Source organism: Arvicanthis niloticus, chromosome 16, assembly GCF_011762505.2.
Source record: "Arvicanthis niloticus isolate mArvNil1 chromosome 16, mArvNil1.pat.X, whole genome shotgun sequence".
NCBI classification, from domain to species: domain Eukaryota; kingdom Metazoa; phylum Chordata; class Mammalia; order Rodentia; family Muridae; genus Arvicanthis; species Arvicanthis niloticus.
In genome coordinates, this window is record NC_047673.1 from 55,574,939 (window position 1) to 55,599,816 (window position 24,878).

A 24,878-nucleotide genomic window follows, 5' to 3' on the forward strand; every position below is an offset into this window, starting at 1 on the left:
AGAATCAAGTTTATTAAATTTTCTAGTTTATGAAACTTGCAGGCAAATGGGTGGAAGTAATCTGTGTTTCTAACACAATTGCTTACTAACTTACTATTTCCCATTTACATGAAATACCACTATATACACACCAAGAGTTGTATACCTTGATACTAAACACATCAAATGGATATATAAAAAGATACTAAATAATTAGTCGATGATAGATAAATAGATAAAAGATGACAAATAGATGATAGATAGATAGATAGATAGATAGATAGATAGATAGATAGATAGATAGATACTTGGTTCTAATCTAATAATACATGTCTTCCTGCACCATCTGTATATTCTGTTAATTTCTGAGCAGCTGTACCCCTGATTTTTACACACTGGCACACTATTGTCTCTCTCTAAACAACTCCTCTAACTCTTCTCATTGCTCCTTTCTAGATTAAGTGTTAGCTCCTCTAAGAACTTTAAATGCCTGTTCTACTCTATGGTAGGCACTCTTCCTTCATCAGCAGGCTCTATAATCATATTTTATATACATTTCCCTGAAACCACAAATTCTTTATATGCTATTTCTTTTGTTTGGTTGGATGGGTTTTTTTGGGTTTTTTTAAAGATTTATTTATTTTATGTATATGGGTACAATATAGCTATCTTCAGATACATCAGAAGAAGGCATCAGATCCCATTATAGACAGTTGTGAGCCACTATTGGTTGCTGGGAATTGAACTCAGGACCGCTGGAAGAGAAATCAGTATTCTTAACCGGATTCATCTCTCCAGCCACTATATTCTGTTTCTTTATTCTTAGTGCCTGTTGTGTTATATGGGCCATTCATGTGTGTTTCTTGAATGAATAAATCAAAAATGAAGTAAGCTAGAGGTCATTTTGTCTTCATTTAATATTTAATTAATTATTTTATTTATTTAAATCAGAAATGTTGCCTATCTTCTTAGAACCCCCACCCAGAGTCCTTCATCCCAGCCCCTCACATCTTTGCCTCTGAGAGAGTATTCCCTTCTCCCCCTTCCCTGGAACAACTAATCTCTACAGGGTTAGGTGCATCCTCTCCCACTGAGACCAGACAAGGCAGTCCTCTACTACATATGTGCCAGGGACCTCAGACAAGCCCGTATATGCTCTTTTCTTGGTGGCTTAATCTCTGGGAGCTCTGAGGGGTCTGGGTTAGTTAACATTGTTGTTCTTCCTAGGAGGTTGCAATCCCCCTCAGCTCCTAGTCCTTTCCCTAGCTCTTCCAAAGGGGTCCCCGACCTCAATCCAGTGGTTTGCTGCATCTATCTCAGTCACCTGCTGGTAGAGCCACTAAACAGACAGCCGCGCTAGGCTCCTCTCTGCAAGCACAACATAGCATCAGTAATAATGTCAGGGTTTGTGCCCGTCCATAGATGAATCCCAACTTGGGCTGCTCACAAGATGGTTTTTCCTTAAGGCTCTGCTCCACTTTTGTTCCTGTATTTCTTTTAGACAGGAACAATTCTGGGTAAACATTTTGAAGGTGGGTTCCTTCTCTCTACTGGAGACCCTGTCTATCTACTGGAGATGGTCTCTTCAGGTTCCATCTCCCCACTGTTGAGCATTTTAGCTAAGGTGATCCCTATTGAGTCCTGGGAGCCTCTCACATTCTAGGTCTCCAGGGTTTTTTAGAGGTGCCCCTATCCTCAGAGGCCTTCTGGGCCTGTCTCCTTTCTCCCCCATACTTGATCCCGCCCCCATTTTCTCCCTGCCCAGGTCTCTCCCTCCCTCTGCTTCTCATGATTATTTTGTTCTCCCTTCTTAGTGGGACTGAAGCATCCTCAATTGGGCCTTCCTTCTTGTTAAAATTATGGTCTGTGGGATGTATCATGGGTATTCTGTAATTTTTGACTAATATCCACTTATCAGGGAATACATACCATGAATATACTTTTGGATCTGGGTTACTTCACTCAGAACATTTTCTAGTTCCATCCATTTGCCTACAAAATTCATTATGTCCTCATTTTTAATAGCTGAATAGTACAACATTATACAAATGAACCACATTTTCTGTATCCTTTCATCAGCTGAGGAACATCTTGATTGTTTTCAACTTCTGGCTATTACAAATAAAGCTGCTATAAACACAGTGGAGCACAAGTTTTTGGAGTATGGTGGGGCAAATTCTTGATATATACCCAGGAGCAGCATAGTTGAGTCTACAGATAAAACTATTTCCAATTATTTGAAGAGCTCAAATTGATTTCCAGACTGGTTGTACCAGTTTGCAATCCCACCAGCAGTGATGGAGTATCCCTCTTTCTCCACATCTTCACCAGGATCTGCTGTCCCCTGAGTTTTTTATCTTAGCCATTCTGACTGGTGTAAGGTGGAATCTCAGAGTCATTTTGATTTTCATTTAACTGATGACAAAGGATGTTGAACATTTCTTTAGGTGCTTTTCAGCCACTTGAGATTCCTCAAATGCGAATTTTGTTTAGCTCTGTTCCACATTTTTGTATGGTTATTTGGTTTTTTGGAGTCTGACTTCTTGAGTGCTTTATATATTTTGAATATTAACTCTCTCTCTATCAGATGTAGGGTTAGTGATAATCTTTTCCCAATCTGTAGTTTGCAGATTTGTCCTATTGACATTGTCCTTTGCCTTACAGAAGCTTTTCAGTTTCATGAGGTCTCATTTGTCAATTAATGATCTTAGAGCCTGAGCCATTGGTGTTTTATTCATGAAATTTCCCCCCTGTACCTATTAGTTAAAAACTCTTTCCCACTTTTTCTTCTATTAAGTTCAGTGTATCTGGTTTTATGTTAAGGTCCTTGATCCATTTGGACTTGAGCTTTGAACAAGGAGATAAGAATGGATCGATCTGCATTTTTCTACATGCAGATTGCCAGTTAGACCAGCGTCATTTGTTGAAGATGCTTTCTTTTTTACTACTGTATGTTTTTTGATTCTTTCTTAAAGAAGAAGTGTCCATAAGTGTGTGTGTTTATGTCTGAGTTTTTTGATTCTCTTCCATTTATTTACCTGTCTGTGTACCAGTACAATGTGGATTTTTATCACTATTGCTCTGTGGTAGAGCTTGAGAACAGAGATAGTGATTCCTCCAGAAGTTCTTTTATTATTATTGAAAATTACTTTTGTTATCATGGATTTTTTGTTTTCCATATAAAGATGAAAATTACTCTTCCCATGTCTGTGAAGACTTGTGTTGGAGTTTTGATGAAGATTGCAATGGACCTATAGACTGCAATTGGTAAAAATATCTATTTTTATTATGTTAATCCTACCAATCTATGGACTATGGGAGATCTTCTGAGGTCTTCTTGAAATTCTTTCTTCAGGGACTTGAAGTTCTTGGCATACAAATCTTTAACTTGCTTGGTTGGAGGGACATAAAGATATTTTATATTATTTGTGGCTATTGTAAAGGGTATTGTTTTCCTAAGTTCTTTCTCAGCCTGTTTATCATTTGTATTTAGAAAGAATACTGACTTGTTTGAGTTAATTTTATATTCAGCCACTTTTCTGAGGTTGTTCAGCTGTAGGAGTTCTCTGGTAGAATTTTGGGGGTTGCTTATGTAAACTATGATACCATTATTGACTTTTTCCTTTCCAATTCGTAACCCCTTGCTCTCCTTTTGTTGTCTAATTGCTTTAGCTAGAACTTCAAGTACTATATTGAATAGATAGACAGTGGGCAATCACGTCTTACATCTGGTTTTAGTGGAGTTGCTTCAAGTTTCTCTCCATTTAATTTTATTTTGGTTATTGGTTTGCTGTATATTGCTTTTATTATGTTTTACTATGTGTCATGAATTCCTGATCTCTCTAACATGAAGGGGTGCTATATTTTGTCAAAGACTTTTTTAGTATCTAATCAGATGATCATGAGATTTTTTTCTTTGAATTTGTTTATACAGTTGATTAAGTTGAGATATTTTTATATATTGAATTCATCCCTGCATCCCTGAATAAAGCCTACTTGATCATGATGAATAATATTTTTGATGTGTTTTTTTGATTTGGTTTGCAAGAATTTTGTTGAGTTTTTTTTACATTGCTATTCATAAGCAAAATTGGTCAGAAGCCCTCATTCTTTGTAGGGTCTTTGTGTAATTTAGGTATCAGAGTAACTGTAAACGCATAAAATGAATTAAGTAGTGTTCCTTCTGTTTCTATTTTATGGAATAGTTTGAGGAGTATTGGCATTAGCTTTTCTTTGAAGGTCTGGTAGAATTCTGTATTGAAACCATCTGGCCCAGGTTTTGATTTGTTTGTTTGTTTGTTTGTTTGTTTTTTGTTGTTTTTGATGATGGTTTTGTATATTTGGTTTTTGAGGGTTTTTTTTTTTTTTTTTTTGCGGGGGAAGAAGTTGGTAGGTTTTCATCAAATATTTCCTTGGGTGTTATGGTACTGTTTAGATAGTTTACATGATCATGATTTAATGTTGGACTGTGATATCTGTCTAGGAAAATTATTCATTTTATTTATATATTCCAGTTTTGTCAAGTATAGGCTTTTGTAGTAAGATCTGATGATTTTTTGAATCACCTCAGTTTCTGTTGTTATCTCTCTCTTTTTGTGTCCGATTTTCTTAATCTCAATACTGTCTCTGTGCCCTTTAGTTAAATTTGCTAATGATTTAAATTTGCTGTTTCCTGTTGTTTGTCTACTCTTCTTTGGTTTGTTTGTGTCTCTTAGTTGTAGAGCTTTTGGGCATGTTGTTAGGTTGCTAGTATAGGATCTCTCCAATTTCTTTATGAAGGTACTTAGTATTATGAATTTTCCTCTTAACACACCTTTCATTGTGTCCCATAAGTTTGGGTAAGCTGTCTCATTATTTTTCTTGAATTCTAGAAAGTCTTTAATTTCTTTATTATTTCTTCCCTACCAAGTTATCACTGAATAGAGAATTGTTCAGTTTCTATAAGTATGTCCATTTTCTGTTGTTTTTGTTGTTATTGAAGTTCAGCTTCAGACTATGGTGATCTGATAGAATGCATGGGATTATTTCTAGCTTCTTGTATCTGCTGAAAATTGTTTTGTGTTCGATTATATGGTCAATTTTAAAGAAGGTTTCATGAGGTGCTGAGAAGAAGCTCTATTTTCTTGTTTGGGTGTGAAATAGTCTATAGATATCTGTTAAATCCATTTGGTTCAAAACTTTTGTTAGTTTCACTGTGACTCCGTTTGGTTTCTGGTTCAATGACCTGTTCATTGGTGAGAGTGGGTTATTAAAAGTATCCAACTATCATCATGTGAGGTTCAATTTGTGTTTTGAGCATTAGTAACATTTATTTTAGTAATGAGGGTGTCTTTGTACTTGGAACGTAGATATTCAAAATTGTGACTTCATCCTGTTGGAGTTTTTTCCTTTGATGAGTATGAAGTGTCCTTCCTCATCACTTTTGATTAGTTTTGGTTGAAAGTTTATTTTATTGAATATTAGAGTGGGCATTCCAGCTTATTTCTTTGGACCATTTGCTTGGAAAACTGTTTTCCAGCCATTTACTCTGAGGTGGTGTTTATCTTTCTTGCTGATGTGTGTTTCTTATTTGCAGCAAAATGATGGATTCTGTTTATATAGTCAGTCTGGTTGCCTGTTTTGTTTTATTGGGGAATTGAGTTCATTGATGTTGAGCAATATTAAAAAACAATCATTGTTGTTTTTCTTGTTTCAGGTGGGATTGTGTGTATGAGAGAGAGAGAGAGGGAGAGAGAGAGAGAGAGAGAGAGAGAGAGAGAGAGAGAGAGAGAGAGAGAGAGAGAGAGAGAGAGACTCTCTTCTTTTGGGTTTGTTGTGAGATGATTGAGTATAGTTACTCTTCTTGTGCTCGAGTATTCCAAGATATTGTTTAAATTTGGTTTTGTTATGAAATATTTTGGTTTCTCTATCTATGGTGATAGAGAGTTTTACTGAGTTTAGTAGCCTTGGTTGGAATCTGTGGTCTCTGAGCATCTTCATGACATATCTCCAGGATCTTCTGGCTTTTTGCATCATTGTTGAGAAGTCTGGCATAATTTTAATAGGTCTGCCTTTATTTATTTCTTGGCCTTTTTCCCTTACCACTTTTAATAAATTTTCTTTGCTCTGTAAATGATTATTATGTGGGAGGAGAATTTTCTTTGCTGATCCAATTTATTTGGTCTTCTGTAGGCTTCTTGTATGTTTATGTCCATCTCTTTCTTCAGGTTAGGGATTTTTTTCTATGATTTTGTTGAAACTGTTTTCTGGCCCTTTGAACTGGGAATCTTCTCCCTCTTCTATTCCTATTATTCTTAGGTTTGGTCTTTTCATTGTGTCCCAAGTTTCCTGATGTTTTGGATTAGGAACATTTTACACTTGTATTTTCTTTGACTGATGTGTCAATATCTTCTACGGCATCTTCCACACTTGAGATTCTCTCTTCCATCTCTTGTATTCTGTTGGTGATGCTTGCATCTGTAACTCTGATCTCTTTATTGGGTTTTCTGCCTCCATTTGTGATTTCCTTATTGTTTCTATTTTCATTTTTTAGGCCTTGGACCATTTTATTCAATTCCTTTACTTGTTTGATTGTTTTTCTATATTTCTTTAACGTATTTGTTTCTTCTTTAAGGGCTTCTACCTGTTTGCATGTTTTCCTATATTTCTTTAAAGGCCTCTATCATCTTAATGAGATGGGATTTTCGGTCAGAATCTTGCTTTTCAGGTATTTTAGAGTATCCAAGACTTGCTGTGGTTAGAGAACTGGGTTCTGTTTGTGCCAAATTACGTTGGCTTCTGTTGCTTAAATTCCTGCTCTTGCCTTTCACCACCTGGTTATCTTTGGCATTAACTCATCTGGATGTCTTGGACTGGAGAAGGCTTCCTTGGAGACAGGTAGAGCTATGTGACCTGGATTAGAACAGGTCTTCTGGGGTGCAGGCAGTGCTGTTTCCAGTTAGGGCAGGTCTCCTATGTCCCTGGTTAGAGCAAGCTTCTGGCGTGTGTCCCTGCTTAGAGCAGTCCTCCTGTGTCCCTGGTTACTGTAAACCTCCTGGGAGACAGGCAGACTTTGGTGTCCAGGAGCAGGCACTTGGATCTACCCAGTGTCTAGGTAGAGATGCAGACTGGAAAGGGGTTAGGGCTCAGACAGAGCAGAATTGATCCCATATCTGCTGGGATCTCTGTGATTCCCAGCTGGCATTGGGTATTGGGTTGAGGGTCCTACCTATATCTCTAGTTAGAGCAGATCTCCTGGGAGACAGGCAGGCTGTTGGGCTAGAGGGGGTGCCGGCATGCTGATCTGTGAAGGGTGCAAGTGGGGGTGCAAATGGCAAGGGGAATCTAGTCTGTATTTCTATTAGAAGAATCAACCAATTATAAATTCAGTCTTATGTACATGCTTTTAATCAGCTACAGGCATTCAGTTTTACCTAGATACTGACTTAGTGGGATGCAGACATGATGTTTTATCTATATGCTGTCTTAGAGGTGTGATGCATGCAATTTTACCTAGATGATCTTAGTGGGCTTCATGAATGCAGTTGTAACAAGATAGTCTTAGTGGTCTCTGCGCATGCAATCTCACTTAAATGCTCTTAGTGGGTTGCAGGAAGCTTTTTATAAAGTAAAAAAATCAAAGTTTTAGAAACTAAACAAAAACAAAACATTGAAAAAGTAAGACAGAGAATAAGGAAGCACCAAAGTACAGAGAAACTAGCCTTTAATCACCCCTGTTGAAAAATTCTAAAATCAGCACAGAATTTTCTAGAATTCACCTTTCTGCAGAGTGGAGAGACATTTATCCACTGATACTAATCTAGGAGTTACTTGATTGGATTAACTTATTACACACTTTCAGGTTCCAGTCAAGAGATAAGGGAACCAGAAGAGACATAGTATAGGAAAGCAGATAGGTACAGTTCCAGGGGAGGGAGACAGTCAGCATGCAGGAAAGCTCAGGGATGCTCAATAATACAAGTCTTATATTCTGTTAAGTAAATAAAAACTGACCATAAATAAAGTAATCTCTGGTCTGAGCTATTTGAGTATGCTTTTTGGGAACATGAACTCTTTCCTAGTAACAAGCTAGTAAAAAGCTATGATACAAAACCCACTAGATTCAGTGTCACCATGGACCCAAGCACTCTGCAAAGCTTTTTCCGCTTTGTGTATTTACTCAGTAACAAATGTTTCCCATTATATATCTATCATCTATTTGTGCAGACACGTGGGATTATAAAATGAGTTTGCTATTATTATGCCACTTTCAACATCCTTGCACAGCTTCATAGCTACATATATCTGTGCTCATCGTGATGTGGGTCATATCCATAATAATATCTGCAGTAATTTAACACACTTGGGGCCTCATTCATATTTTTAAAGTGAGTAAGTATCAATCTTCAAAAATAAGCTTCACTAAGTGCTCAGTCTGTTCAGAGCTCCGTAATAATCTCTATGTGAGTGGTATAAGAAGCAAATATAAGGACAGTTACTACTTATTATTTAAAGAATAGAAATACAATTTATAAATCTTGGGTATGAACTTAAAAGAACAGAGATATTATTTTATGAATTTAAATTGTTTTCTTTCTTTTTCTCTCTCTTTTTTCTTTCTCTCTCTCTTTCTTTTTCTTTCTTTCTTTCCTTACTTATCTATTAGTGGCATGCCTATACCACAATGCATGTGAGGGGATCATAGGAGAGCTTGCAGGAACTAGGGCTCTTTGCCTACCATGTGGGTCCAGAGGATTAACTTCAGGTCATCAGGCTCGACAATCACCTTTACCAACTGAGCCATCTTTGCAGCATCATATAGTCTTTTGAAAGAAAATTAATAATAACAATAATAAATTTAAAGAAGTAAATTTTGATATAGATATTGTATATCATGGAACATGTGCTGACACTTAAAAATATTTATAGATCTAAAGAGGCAATATTCATGAGGTGATAGAAATCTATAAGTCAGAAGTCCACAGAAGATGTGCATCAGGCTGAGAACACATTCGCAATGCTAGCCTTTCAGCACACTGTTTCATCTGCCTAGAATGTCTCAATCTCTTCTTTAATGACTCCCATTTGTCTTTTAATGTTAGCCAAACTATCTTCTCCTATGTGATGTTTCTGACTGGTATAAGGCTACCAAAACCTGGTTGACATTATACACAACTATGCTTTTTATAATTCCAGTGATAAAGACTTACACAATTTTTCTCTGGTCTCTTGGTTTAAAATTAGTTTCTCTTTTTCTGAACCCCACAATCATAAGTGTTCGACAATTTCCACATTTTGGACACCATAGTTTTGAGAAATATTTTGACATTTGCAATCTTTCTTCTCTCAGCATCATTTTCTTAGTGAGAAAAATTATGTGTTTTACTGAATATGTCAACCAGGCTAGAGTATAGACCCATAATTCCCTTGGCTTCTCTTGTTCAAAAGGAAAGAGACTTCGTCTCTGGTGATTAGAACATAGAAGACAAAGCCAGATTCTTAATCCAAATGTTCACTTCTACATCTTAACAAAAAGCCACTTCAACTTCTAAGCTTCCTCAACCGCATTTAAAAATAATTATAGTGTTTACCACAAACACTTGGTGTGCTAATTGAATATGCAAAAATGGTTCTAAATAACTCAAACTGTCAATTTTTCAGTGTGTGAAATTATTGTAAAGATTAGGTAAAGCCACAGGATAAGTCCAATGGTGAATTATTAGTATAACATGGATTCTGCTTTAGCAGCATTGTCTGCACTGAACATAGCAGTGTGAATAAGTCAAGTGGAGTCAGAAAATATTGAATGCCAAAAGAAAGAATTTAGTGAAGTATACTTAACTTCGTATTACCCACCTGACTTATTTCAAGCTCTTAGCTTCAAACTTAGTGTATCCTAGGGAGGGACAAAAATGTAAGAAAGGTAACAATATTTTTGAAAGATGGGTATTGTTTACTCCAATAATGAATTCACAACACTAGTAGCTGCGGGGTTTTATATATTACAAACTGTTCTCAAATATATGGTCTCATGGGGCCTTGTTGCCAACTCAAGGTGTTACCTAGCAACCTGATGGCTATTTGATTATTCACATCTACCAACCTATCATGGCCCTTCTCACATCTTGGCTTTGTAGCACTTTACTTCATTTGGATCTCTAAATACTCATTTGTTTCCCAGGCAAATTGAGCTATTCTGCTCCAGTGCTCATAGTAAATAGAATAGAAACGTGTGGAATCATCTTCCTCTCTCACAAGTGAAGCAACAGCAGGGCAGTGCAGCACATCAGCTGTTTCAAGTTCCCTAAATGAGTTTTACTTTTGCAAAACAAGCCCTCTGACTTCCCAGATTCAATGGGCCTCACTATGAGCAACATGACCAGCAGCCACATTTGTTGTAATTTTTTAAATATGTGGAAAAAAAGCAAGATATCAACCATGTATTACCTTAATCAAGATGCCAAATTATCTAACTTGTTTCTCCAGGCAAGCAGCCCAACGACAGGGACAGCTCCCAGGAGCCAGTCAAGGTTGTCTGTCTGTCCATCTACTCAGGACATCTGCAGGTAAGCCCTGGGCAAATTATTCTATTCGGTAGTTCTTAGACCAGTATTTTGTACTTTTGTTTCATGACCTGAGAATCTATGGCTCCTGCTTCTGTTTTATGTTGTCCATGGATGTAACCATACACACACACACACACTTTAGTTTTTCTTCAGTTTATCTTTACCAACTTCTGGTCATACTGTCATGTTCATCATTCTCTCTCTTTCTCTCTTTGTTTTCCCATGACTTTCCTTTCCATTCCTACTTCCTATCCTTTGCCTGTTGCCTTGTTTAGATCTTCCACCTTGCATGACATGTCAGAAGATGCGTTTGAGCACTGCACCCCTGTCATGGTGCTGAGCCATGCTAGAAAGGAGTCTGGTAAGAAACCAGTAAGACAAAATCCTAGGAGGAGGAGAAGGGTCTCTCAGAGATACGAGCATGCAGAAGAGCAAGCAAGGGAGAGAAGAAATGACTTTCGCCTCCAGATCTCAAGTCCCAGGTGGAGAGAACTTGGTATGGAGTCTTCAGATTCATCTTCCACAGATGAGAGTCACTGGGTTCAGGCAAAAAGACAAGCCCAGGTTAAATTCAGACTGTCTCGGCGAAGGAGGAATAATAATAAGCTGTGTGGAAGCTCGGCTGGGTCTTCCACTCGTGACAGAATTGAACTTGTTGATCTGGAATCCAAAGGTGAAAAGCACCAGGAGCTGACAGAATGTAGGAGTCACTCTTTCAACAGCTGTAGAGGAAAAGTCATAAGGTACCAAGAATGCAGTCATCCACTGCCAAGGGGGTCTTTGGTGGAGACGACACCCCCAGGGAGCCACTCAGGGAATAAAGGCAAATACTGCCAAAGAGATCCTCACCTCTTGCATACACTTAGGCAAAAAGAAACAATTCAGAAAAGATTTATGGAAACAGATTGTAATACTGAAATCCTGGCAGCTGCAGAAGGGGGCAAGTGTGTGGATGTCACAGGGTTCCAGCTGAATACCTCTACCCAGAAGCCTCCTGGTGCCTCTGATGATGGCTCTGATAATTTCGAAGTGTGCAGGTTAGTAGCTGTAGAGAAAGATGTGATGCCATCCAAATATAGGTATTGTGGATGGGAGCTCAGTATGTGTTTGTGAATGTCCCTAAAAGCATGGCATTTATTTGTACTCTTTGTTTATATGTAAGGTGATAACATTAAAAACAGAAGACTATGAGAAAAAACCATAGATACAAAAACGTGCAATTGGATTTCTTCTCTTCCTTTTAGTATATGACTTATCCTGAAATAGAGATGGACAAAGCAAATGAGTTTTTACATATTTTACCTAAAACTACAATGGCAAAGGCAGTAGGAGTGAGGATGTGTGGAGACGTTCAGTTCAAATATAGCCAACCTAGAGGTTCTTAAGGTCAGCTTTTTGCATCAGAAAAATCTTCTATGCTCTTGGCTCCAAATTGTTCTTTAACTGTCTGACTCAGCAGGGTAACTCAAGACCAGAAAGACAGGGAGGGACACAGGTCCTGAGCTTGTTGGCTGGCTGCCAGATACTCTATGAAAGGGAAGCCTCATTCACTTTACAAATAATCACACACCTGTCATTTTTAATCATGTGGACATTTCTTAGCAGTAAGACCATTTTGTTATGTTTGTTTGTCTGTTTGTTTGTTTAATTTCAAAGCATATGACTTTTTAAAGATAACTTAATGTTAATGTGGTCTTTCTATCAGTGTATATATGGGTAAGACAAATGTTAAAAATTCGCATGGTATTAAATCATTTCAATTGAATTCTGAGACCAAGAAAATACATTCATTGCATACTGTTTATTTTGCTTTGTTTTTTATAACAGCTGAAATTATTTTATAAAACCTAATGTGTCCATGCATGTAAAACATCAACTAGAGAAATGTAGTCCATATTTACTTAGGCCAGAACAAGAAAAATTAAGGTCTAGGTGTGAATGACAGGGCAATTTATTCTCTCAAATCTATATCAGACAATTACTCCTAAAATGTTTATTTGTTCCATAGTTGAGGCATAGTGTGCATTGGGCTGTATTCTGAGCATTGGACATTTACAGTGCATGGTATTTTGAAAGTTTCTGATGTGGTAGCACTTAGAGTTGAGTGAAAAACACAGACACAAAAATTATTTCACAGTACAACAACAATCGAGGCTTCAGAGATACATAACACAAGGGCTCAAATTAGAAATCAGAGGGCAATTTAAAGTAAAAAAAAAAATGGAGTTGATGGAAGAAAGAAGCAGAAAGCCCATCCTGCAGAGAATGTTGGTCACAGGCAACCAAGAGGAGGGAGGAACAAGGAAGGAGTGTGACAATCCAGGGAACTGAGAGCAAGGATGTGGTGAGTGAGGGGAGTGGTAGAGGTAGAGGTTCAGAAGAAGAAGTGAGATGGACTAGAATTGTCAAGGCCTTAAAACATGTTAGAAAATTTTAAAGATTTAGAAGTAGAAACGAGGGAAATGGCTCAGTGGTCAGAGTTCCCATGGCAGAAGCATGAGGATCTGAATTCAGATCTACAGCACACTTAAAAACCCAGGTGTAGTAGCAAGCACTTATAGTCTCAGCACTGAGAAGTCAAAGACAGGAGGACCCTTAGGAAGGTCTTAGATAGGGGACCAGGAAGCTCTGGTCAGCTATTGTAGACAAAACAGTGAGTTCTGGGTATACTTAGAGATCCTGTCTCAAAACACAAGGTAAAAGGCCAGCAAAAATGGTCTCGTGTGTAAGTGTACTTGCCACCCAATCTAAAAACCTGAGTTCAATAACCAAGATGCACTCTATGGAATGACAGAACCAATTCTCCTAAATTGTCTTCTGATTCACACACACACACACACACACACACACAATGGAAAGCATGTACCGATGTGTGCACATGTGCACACACACATACACACACACATACACACACACATGCACACACACACACACACATGCATATACAAATAAATAAGTAAAAGCCAGAACATGCAATAAAACTGGAGGGCAACTGGGAAAAAAAGTAGGTGCTGACATCTGGCTCCACACATGCATGCATATATATGCATTCATACATGCATGTGTGATGCACATATAACACACACATGCAAGAAAAGTGGAATTATGCAATTTATGTAGCAATGTATGTTTCAAATAACTCTTTGAATATGAAGACTATGTGTCTTTGCTGGAAGCTTACATTATTTCTTATCTAATGTCTAGCTAAAACTCCTGTTGACATTTCCCAAATCGACTTCCAATACTATTTAATAAATGACATTCATAGATGCTAATTTACTGGCGAGTGGAGTCGGGGAAAGTAATATTTACATCTAGAGCCAGACTGACAGGTTCTCCTCCTTTATAAGTACTTCTTTAGGGAGACACTTCCAATGATAAGAGATTTACTTAACTTGGACTTCTATACCTAACCATAAGACCAAAGAACTATGCAACTGCTACAGACAGCATATAATAATGGCTGAGGACCAAAAGTGGCAAGAGACTTGATATTTCCTTTAGCTACTCTGTAGTCTAAGTGAGAGACATTAAATATACACCTCAAAATCAGAAGTTTAAGAGAGAGAAGGTTAATTGTAAGTGGAGAAATGCTGCAGGATTTTGCAGAAAAATAAAATATTGTCCTGATCTAAGATGATGTAGAAATCCCTTTAGATGAGCTAGAACTAAAGCCAGGAAAAGTGGACTTTAGATAGATAAAGATTCGTGAATGTAATTTCAGACATTCAAGTTGATACCATTAGGTCAGACAGAACTGAGGAAACAACATTGTGAACTGACGAGGTTTTTTTTTTTTTTTTTTAATTTCTATGGGTAGATTTCTATGGGTAGGTAGATCTAACTTCTTAAGTTCTTTTAGCCTATCTTCAGCCAGAAACAGCTCATCGCTGGTTTTCTCATACCCCATGGGAATCCTCATGATATTCCTTTAAAGAATAAAAGTATTCCAATGCAAAAATAAATGCAGAAAGGATTCTGCTAAATAAAATAGACTAGAAGAGGAAGTCACCTGTTATGTACTGTTAACAGGACATGGTGTATAGGCAGAATTACTCTACAGTGAGATGACATGGTGGGAGTCCACAGGTAAATAGAAACCATCTTATTTGTTAGGTTTAGTGAGAGCATAAGACAAAGTTGTTGAGGACCATGGCATCGTTGGGTACCTAAGAAATGGGAGATGCTGGTATTTATAAATGTAAGAGACATTAAAGACCGGTTGCCTTGAGAAAGGTGTGATGAGTTCCATTATAAGCAAGCCATTTGTTATTCCAAAGGTATTCCAGTGTAAGTTGTCCATCAGCCAGTCATCCCTGGACACGTGCACAAAATAGCATCACTAAATGGACTCAATAGGTCACATTCATATGTGTGCCTATGTGTTATATACATATTTAAATGTGTATATATATATATATATATATATATATATATATATATATATATATATATGAGAAATCACAATTTTTGAGAGGGTGTCACCAAAGGAGTTGGGAGGATAAGGGTAATCTCAATGGAGTTCTCATGTATAAAACTCTCAAAACATACTATATACATTCATAATAAAAATAGGCATGCTGCTGAAACAGAACAGTTGGAGCTGATTATAATTTTCCAGGAATTGGTGAACTATGGACTCAAAATCAAACAACTACATAACTATAATTCATACAGGTTAATATGATATGATATATTAACAAGAGAAATTAATGATTGATAAACATGGAATAATCTCCTCAAGGCCAGCAAGGATAGAAAGATTTGGGAATCATTCTAAGAGAAATGGCAGATGCCTAAAAAAAGAAATTTAGATCTCTACAAGTGGCACTGTAGAAGAAATGCTTCCTGAGGGATTGTAGACACCATGTTCCCCTGCACAGGGAAGAAGATAATGGCGAGAGAAGCAGCAAATGCCTGTGAACTTGTAGTTCTGTTGCTTCCAACATGCAAAGGCAGATCTTGCTTTAGTCACAACCACGAAGAAGAAGCAACCCCTGAGCCCTTCCTCCTTTTCTGTTCCTGACATTTGGCCCCCATGTGGACACCATATCCTCTTTCCCATACTTGTCTCAGCCTTATTCTGAACAAGTATTGCTATTAGCCAATTATGAATTGGAAAATAAATCATTGAGTGGTTATGCCTATTGTGTGTGCTGCTGAAAAGTTGCCTTACAGGAAAATTGCATCTAAAAGGAAAAGATCAGAACATGTTGGCCTCTTGTTGAAGTTTTCAGTGGTTTTTACATTACTCTCAGTGGGAACTGCATAGTCTTTAATATGATTTCCAAGTCCTCACATGGTCTCTGTGTGAGATCTGCCTCTGCAGCTTTGGTATACACCATTAATTGTGACCTACCTCTGCTGATCTGTTCCTAATTCCCTAAAAACATGTAGGGCTTTTCTTCACATGGCCTAGATTAACACCTTCCTCCTCTGACCCTCACCAGACTGATTGCTAGTAAATGTTTCTCAGCTTAAGAGTCATTTCTCCCAGGACATTTTACTGGACTCCTAATTAACACTCAAGACCCCTTGCAATTAGTTCCATGATATATTTTATTTTAATTCATTTTGAGAGATAACTGTACTCTGTTCATATTTGTTCCCCTCCACAAATAGTAAACTTTCTCATTATTCTTAACCTCTTATCCCTTTCATTGGTTCCCTTCTTCATCCCAATTAACCCCTCCTCTGCCTTAGTCATATGCACATGTATTGCTTAATTTAGAAGTCACATGTGAGGGAATGCACATAGCATAGTTTTCACTATTAAAATGCAGCTATTTTGTGATTGACTGCCACCTTTTCCCCCTAACATTTGCAAAGCATCTGTACTTTGCAGATACAACAAACTGCTCAACATATTTTTTAAAATAAATTTAAGAAAAATATCCTTTTAAGCCATTGATGTTGATTATGTGAAGTCACAGGAACCAGTTCTGGGTAAGCTTACCCATTACAAAATCTACCTATAAAGAATTCTTGACTCTTGTGGTTCTAAGACCTTAACATTAATCTACAACTACTAGAAAGTTTCTTAAAACAGATTACTGGTTATTTCTAGAGTCTCCTGTACTCTGGGGTTGAGATCATGTATTTGTATTTCTGGGATAGACCCAGATAATATTGATATTTTAGACTAAATATAATATCTTAAGAACCATTGCTCTGTGTCATGGGTCTCTTCATGGTTTAGATGGGGAAAAGTAGAAGAAAGGGAAGCAAAAGATGAGTTGGAAAGCTTTGGACATTTGTGGTACATTTCTTTGAATTCTGACCCAAAGCATAACTCAGTTTCTTTCTTGTTCACAATCATAGGCTGATATAGTTGAATCATTACCAGAAACCCAATCATCCTGGTTAGACTGCTGCTTCCATTTCAAAGCCACTTCCTCAACTCAATCAACCCCAATTCCTTCTGTGAGCCCACAAGCTTCCTGAATCCTGTTTCTGACTCTTGTTTCATCTATGTTGGATGTGTCCATTCTACATGTCACATCATTTCATTCCCTAGATGTTGCGTCTGTTCTAGGGTATATTTTTCAATTCTGTCGTTTCATTCAGGTTTTTTTTTAATTTATTTTTTCAGTTCTGGGGGTCAAACCTAGGGACCTATACATGGTAGAAAGCTACATTATCATGTGACTTTTATCAGGAGTTCCCTCCCACAAGTGATAAATACTCATAATAAGTAGAAGCAGAAAAGAAAGTGTTAAACTGGGCATGATGACAGATGCTTGTAATACTTAAGGAGCTGAGGCAGGATGATCATGAGTTCAGTTTCATCCTGAGATACATATAAAAGCACTGTCTCAAAAATCAAAAGGAAGAAAACAGTGTGTTAACTGGAGAAATACTAAACCCAGGTATCCAGATAGCTTCAGGGACTTCGAACACTCAAACAATGTGGCTGTTTTCTTGCCTGTATGTTGACATTTTTTTTTCTAGAGACAGATTTCATGTACATTGAAAGGGGGAGACTTGAGGTAGACAGAGACAACTTCAGGTCATTAACAGTGGTCTGGAAAAGAGAGGATATGTCCCCAAGCACTTGAAAATAAGTCTCATGTAAGGAATATAATCAGCCTGGCCTAGGTCTCATGCCTACTAAAGTCAGCCACAATAGGGACATAGGGAGTAGAAACGCTATATTTAAAATGGAGACAACAGCAACACTCTGGAATATTATTGATCAACAAAAAGATATTTAAATAGAAAAACAAGAGCAGCATCAGTAGCAGAAGTGGAGAAGAATTATGATAAATCAAAAAACTAGAAGAATAGAATAGTGCTCCATTTCACCAGCACTAAACGTGGTTCTTCCTATTGTGCTCTCCAAATGCTCAGAGTTAGATATGCTTCAATTGTCACCTCATTTATCCTGCTCTTTGAAGCCTTTCCAAGATAGCATGGCCCATGGTGATCTTTGCTTTCTTGCAATTCCTACACTGAATATCACATAGCTAGTACTCAATGATCTTAATTTCATGTGCATTTATTCTCTTTTCTCCCTGTGTTCTTTGAGGATAGTACTGTGTCTTGCAGCCATGTTATGCCCTCTAATACAACAACTGTTACATTGCTCAAGAAGAACTTTTGAAATGGCTTTCACAATTACTGAGATCTAAGAGGACGGGCTTGCATAAACCATGGGGAATAACAAGCACTGGATGCATAGTGTAAAGCAAGTCAAGAATACTGAATTTCTTCCCTTATTTCTTTAAAAGGTAAAAGCTAAAGGCCAGTGATAAATCCTAAAGATGTCCTGGTTTACTTGACTTGGCTGGAGTCAGAAGATACTACGTTGTAACTTTTATATATGTTCTGCATGTTCTAATTTTTATTAAGATGCATGAGAGCCAGATCTGGGGCTCATATCTTTAACCCTTGTGCTTGGCAGGCAGATGCAAACAGATTGATCTCTGTGAGGTTAAGGCCAGACTAACCTATGTAACAAGTTCCAGGTCAGCCAGGCCTACATGATAAGACCTTGTCTGAAATACATAGCCAAACAGTAGAAAAAGAATTTTTTAGAGAAACAAGACCATACTTCTTGGGGGAAAAAAACAAATTGTAAAATTAATCTAATTTCTGGGCATTGAGCCTGAGAGTCTACAAGAAGTATATTTTAAATTGATCTTTATATCCATTCATTAGTTATTTAGACAGCTCTTACTAAGAATTTGTAAAGCAGTGATTAATGAGATGGCTCAGTGGGTAGAAGCACTTGAAATTATAAGTTCAGTCCCTAGGACACACATAGTGAAAAGAGAGAGCCAAATCCCCACCCAAATACACAAATAATAGATATACAATTTAAAAGTTAAAATATGTGACTGAAATGGATGCATTGGCTATGGTAGATAAAACAGACATGTCTCCTTTGCACTCCAAGTAGAATACAATATCATAGGTATATAGACATCAACAGAACTTGGAAGTTTTGTTTGGTGACTTTTTAACATCTTCCCCAAACTAAGGGCATTGATTATAGAGTCAAACACCTAATAAATTTTTAATTTAAGGCAAGAAATAAAAAAGTGTTTATTGGGACATACTAATACTTCAACAGCATTCATTTGTCCAAATTTCTCTGAACTTCAAATTCAGATGAACATCCTATGTATTTTTTAAGGGTACCAAGAGTAAATATGGGAAGATAGACAATATTCTTGAAATCATGTAAGAGCTCGTGACTATAAGCATGAATACTACTGTATGTATGAAGTATAATTTACCTCTACACAAACTTATTCAAGTAGAGTCATAGCCAAAAAAAGGCAACCGAGCATGAGCCTAATGGAGTGACATCACACAGCCACACTTTTACATATGCATGATTAGGTAGAGATATAAAAACTGGGACAAATGTGATGCAGGTAAGATTTCTAAAGTAAAATAACACTTTAGTGCGTAGTTTTGTACAAGAGAGTCGAGAAGATAAAACATAAGCTTTTAATTAGTCTCTCTCTCTCTCTCTCTCTCTCTCTCTCTCTCTGTGTGTGTGTGTGTGTGTGTGTGTGTGTGTGTGTGTGTGTGCTACAAGTGTGCCATGGTTCACATGTGAACTCAGAGGACAATTTGTATGAGTTCTTTCATCCTTCCACTATGTATGTCCTGGTGTTCAAATTCGGGTTGTTGGGCTTGACAGTAAGTGTCTTTATTAGCTGAGCCATCTCACTGGCTCTATAAAATTCTTTTTGCAGTAACTGTTTAAACAATTATCAGTCATTAAGAAGATTTGTTCATGATATGCTTATCACATAGGTGACTCTTGACCTATCAGCTCATTGAAGATCCTTGGAACATCAACATGCATTGCCATCTCCGCTTCCTTGAATGAACTATTTTCTCTGGTACTCTTTGCCTTTCTTAGTCTCTAGTTCTGAGAAGGTTCTTGAAGTTTGGCTCTTTGTATTTTTTACCTGCTGATTCTGGATTTGTATTACGTTAGCACTTCAATTTTTGTTTGTTTCTTAGTACAAGTGAAACCAACTGCTTATTATTGTCAAAGTTCATTGCATAGTTGCTTTAGTTACTTTGTATTGGTGTGACAGACACCATGAACAAGGCATCTTACAGAAGAAATAGTTTACTAGGGGCTCATAGTTTCAGCAGGGGAGACCAGGGCCATCATAACAAGAGCAGGCAGGCAGAAGGCCGACAGGCAAGATGTTGGAGCAGGAGCAGAGAACTCACATTTTATGACACAACCAAAAAATAAAGAGAAGGGGGATGGGAATGACATGGGCCTTGAAACCTCAAAGCTCACCCCAGTAATGTGCCTCCTCTAACAAGTCCACACCTTCTAATCCTTTCCAAATAGTTCCACTAACTGAGAATTAAGTATATGTTATTCTATCTGTAGTGTGAGATTACAAGGGTTATCCTATGTGATACAATAGGAAACCTTCATTTCTAAGACATAGTAAGGGCTAAAGAAAACTCAAATGGTTTGCTCTCATCCTTAAGTCTTGGCTTTTGTTTTACTGAGTCTCTGTGGAATTACGTGTGCACTTTATCAAGTTCATCTTAATAACAGCTAAAAGAAGTTCAGTGGTTCGTGCTTCATATCCTAGCACTTGAGGGGTTGAAGTAGGAGGATCAAATACTTCGAGGCTAACTTCAGCTGTCTAGAATGTTTGAGGCCAACTGGAACTACACGGTCTCCTGCTGCAAATAAACAAAAAAACAAAATAAGATAGCAGCTGAGTCAGTAGAAACTACAGGTGTAAATGGTGTTAATGACCTTCCAGAGGCAACTCATGAGAGTCAGAAGTCCCATTCTAAACTCTCTCTACCTGGGATGGTTCAACTTAGAAAGAGTGGAGAGGCTCTCTCTTCGTTTATGTCATTGCATGAGAAGAAGAAGCTGTGCATCGCTAATGAGTGCTCGCCCTGCACTTCAGGTGCCTCAGCACTCACTGATCTCTTTCTTGGAATGGGTGATGGCAGCCATTGCAGTCCCGAGGTGAAAATACATACTATGCTTCTTTATCTCACAAAGTAAAGATTTCTCCACAGAGAGAAAAAAAAAAAAAAAACACTTGTAATGCTACATCTTAATATCATAGATTCTTAGTGTTATTTATCACATTCTTTCAGCATTTATCAAAATGCTTGTTATTTTGAATGAAAAGAAACAAGGAAGATACCAAAATAAATAAGGTATATAAAGGTAAATCAAAAGAACTATTAAAATGACATTTATATCCTTATATATATTGAAAGGTATGCCATCCTCATTTATATAACTTTTTATTCTTTGAGAATTCCATACATATGTACAATGATATATGATCATATCCATAGTCCACAGCCCCTGTCTACCCAATACATCCTCCTCACAACTTCACTCCCTGCCATTCCTTGGACCTGAGGTATAGCTTGTTCTTAGCTGGACTTTTGTTGTTGTTGTTTTTTTTTTTTAAATAGCTCTTCACAATTTTAGACATAATGTTCACAGGAGAGGAACAGCAAAGTTATCAATAATGCTGATTATATCTTGACCAGTAAATTATTTCATATAATCAAAGTATCCTAATTGATTAATTGCTTGCTAATCTGGCAAATAGGTTCTACAAATTTGGAAATTGCATGCGTTCTATAGGTCAGCTGTTTAAGCTGGGCTTCCAGAAAGGGGCAAACAAAAGTAGATCATTATTTCCTTCAATAATCATAGAGAAGTAGATTTGAATATCAATGGAGAATTTTGTAACCTTAGAAGACCTCAGGCAAAAGTAAATTTAAGATGCTTTTGAAAATATGTCTGCCAGTCTTCATGCAGTATGCTTTATAGTGGGTAACATTTATTTTATTTTATTTTATTTTATTTTATTGATTTCTAAGTTAGATAAATATTCATACCAAATGAAAAATATTTAATATGAAAAATTTGTTACATAAAGTTTATCTATGACTTGGCAATAGTATATATTCAGGATTATACCTATTTTTAAGTATATGTTTCCTTTGATGAATTTATATATATTTGGCAGTACAAAATTACAAAATTTCTCCTTTATAAAGATCAAAATGAAACAAAAATCTCTCACACACATATAGTTTCTAACACAGTTTTGTGCATTACATTTAGATATACTATATATTTGTGCCGACAGAAAATAAATACTGTTGGGACTTGGTCAATGTACCAGCACTTGTCACTACCAAATCATTTATGTCTGTGATTTTTATCACTAGCTTGAACATTTCCTCAATTTAATTACCACATTTAGGTTTTCTCTTCCATATGCCCATTACAGAATAGTTGGATTCATATTGAATCTTCTGCAATAATCCTTGTGTTTAGATAAATATAAACACTAGGTTTCTATTGCAGTCAAATTAAAATGCCTCTTGAGTAGCTCAGTCAGTTTTCATGGACAGTCTGTAGCAGCCAGGGCTCTCCATCCTAGATGCAAGAAGCATCCTAGGAGGAAACTCTTAATTCACCCTGACTCTCTTCCAGGTGTGTGCAGAACTGAAGGTGCTGTAACATAGATGTATCTTTGTTTCAGATAGATCTTACTTAAGACAGTCTGCTGAGACCTTTCTTCTTCATGGAGATGCAGTGTTTTTCTGGAACTACAGACAGAATTCAGGGCCTTGCTCTGGCTGAGCAATGTTCTTCCCCTGAGGTGTACTTGTAGCTCCTTAAAATTAGATTTTATTTGAGCTGTTACACTGTGAAGTTTCTTCCCTTCCTTTCAGCTTTCTGAACCGGGATAACTAAAGCCCCCTAAGTGCCATTACTTCATTTCTATACAGCTTCTCTTAGCCCTTCCCTGTATATCCTAGGCCAACAACCCTGTCCAGATGTAGCCAAATTAAACTCTTTACCGTCCTCTAAGATGGTGACGACGAAGAAAGCAGAAATAAAGAATGACAGGGAGACAATGAGGTACAAGATATACACTATAAAATCACCACAAGAATCTTGTTTCGCGTCATGATTGCAATGCCTCACAACCTACCAGCTTGGCTTAGAGAAGCCCTGGAACAGCATTTCACAAACTGATCCTCAGCCTGAGGTGCCTGTGAGGCTCACTCGGGACCGTTAAAGAAAAAAACTTCATTTTCTGGATCCCTCTGGAAGTGTCAGGATGAGAGCATTTGTAAGAATATTCCAGATGTATATAAAGTAAAATGTATCCTAATCCATATATACTATTGTGACCTGGTCCATATATGTATATGCATATGTATATGTATATATCAAGTTATATATCCACATATTTTTATTTTATATTTATACATTTTATATTCATTTTATATTGTATATGTTATTCCAAATATATATATATATATGTATATATATATATATATGTGTGTGTGTGTATATATATATACATATATATATGTATATATATATATACATATATATATATATGTATGTATATATATATATATATATATACATATATATATATGGAAAAAGGGAAGAAAGTGAGAAAAGGTGGCAGGGAAAGAAAAGTGAGGGGGAGAGCTTTAAAAATATGAAAAAAAAAGGCAGTCCCCTTGACTTTATGATATAATCCAAACACCTAATAATAGAGCCTAATAGAGAAAATTGTTTCCTCCCCTATCCTGGAGCCAGTTACAATGTGAGCATCTTTATTATAAGAATAGAAAATGCAGTTACTTCTAGCACTTAAATTAAACTTCAAATTTCCCATCAAGCTGGCATACATTAATGAAACTCACTTTTAAATGAAGCTTTAAGGGAAAGATGAGGTCATAAATCAAAAGATAGTCACTGCATCTGTGCATCTGGAAATCTGTTAAATAAGCTAATCAATGGGTCCCAACCTGAGATTACTGGATCCAGCTGCCTGGGTTTTAACTAGTGTTAAGAATAGTCTAGATGAATACAAAGTAAAATGTATCCTAATCCTGAATATATATATAAATTGCAACCTGGTTCATATATGTATATGCATATATCAAATATATGTATATATCAAATTACATATACATGTATATGAGTGTGTGTGTGTGTGTGTGTGTGTGTGTGTGTGTGTGTGTGTGTGTGTGTGTGGTGTACACTGAAGTCTGAGAATCAATGAGTGCAGATAAGCAGCTGGGAAACTATATATCCATACTGCAATGAGATGAGTATATCATGGATGCTTAGAGCGTAATGAAAGGAGGCTAGATGAGTGTGTGCATGAGAGACAGCAAAACACAAAGCCAAATGAAGGGACCGTCTATGTTGCTGATAGTGTCTTACTGTCAAGTTCTGCAGGGAAATTAAATCATGGTAGTACGTAATGTTTTGGAGTCTCTAGAACCGTATTAGCCAACAACTCAAAAAATAGGCGACCCATTCCTAGTATTGGGGCTTTTATTTGAAGTATATGGTGTCTAATTGAGATGTTGTCACCTCTTATGGGTCACTCCACTGAAATGCTTTTTGTGTTTGTGTGTGTATGTGAAATATATATACATAAAAATCATATATATATATATATATTATATCAATCATATCATAGCATATATATTAGTAAGCCTCTACAGTAGTGAGTTTGCATGTAACTCTTTTGTCCCTTCCCCACTCTTGCTAAGCCTCCTTCTACTCAGTCTACCCATTTATTATGGCCCAGTGAATTTAAATAGGATTGTTACAGAGGCATGGATAAGGGCTGGTTACAAGAGAATGAGAGTTCACCAATGTTTTCATCACCAAAAATGTTTCTCTTTCCCTTAGCAGCCATTGACTGCCTACAGATCCTCAGGAGGGGTTAGCTCTCATGAGCATTCCCTCTTTCTTGGTGAGATGTTAGCAGGCACAATCTCCGGTGGGTCTTGAAAAGATAATCACAACTGCTATGAACTGCTAAGTATGATGAG

General features: G+C 37.0%; 1 protein-coding gene across 15 annotated transcripts in view; it reads left to right on the forward strand.

Annotated features, from left to right (window-relative positions):
- The window catches only part of Marchf1 (membrane associated ring-CH-type finger 1), a 737,296-nt gene that overhangs the window by 655,340 nt on the left and 57,078 nt on the right, over positions 1-24,878 (forward strand). For 9 of the 15 annotated variants that reach the window (XM_034520272.2, XM_076914208.1, XM_076914201.1 and 6 more), the window contains 2 exons: positions 10,444-10,523; positions 10,799-11,560. In XM_034520272.2, the coding sequence (XP_034376163.1) occupies positions 10,444-10,523; positions 10,799-11,560 (842 nt within the window). Of the gene's footprint in view, positions 1-10,215; positions 10,524-10,798; positions 11,561-24,878 lie in introns of those variants that run through there. The other 6 variants (XM_034520273.2, XM_034520275.2, XM_076914210.1 and 3 more) reach the window with 2 other exon arrangements.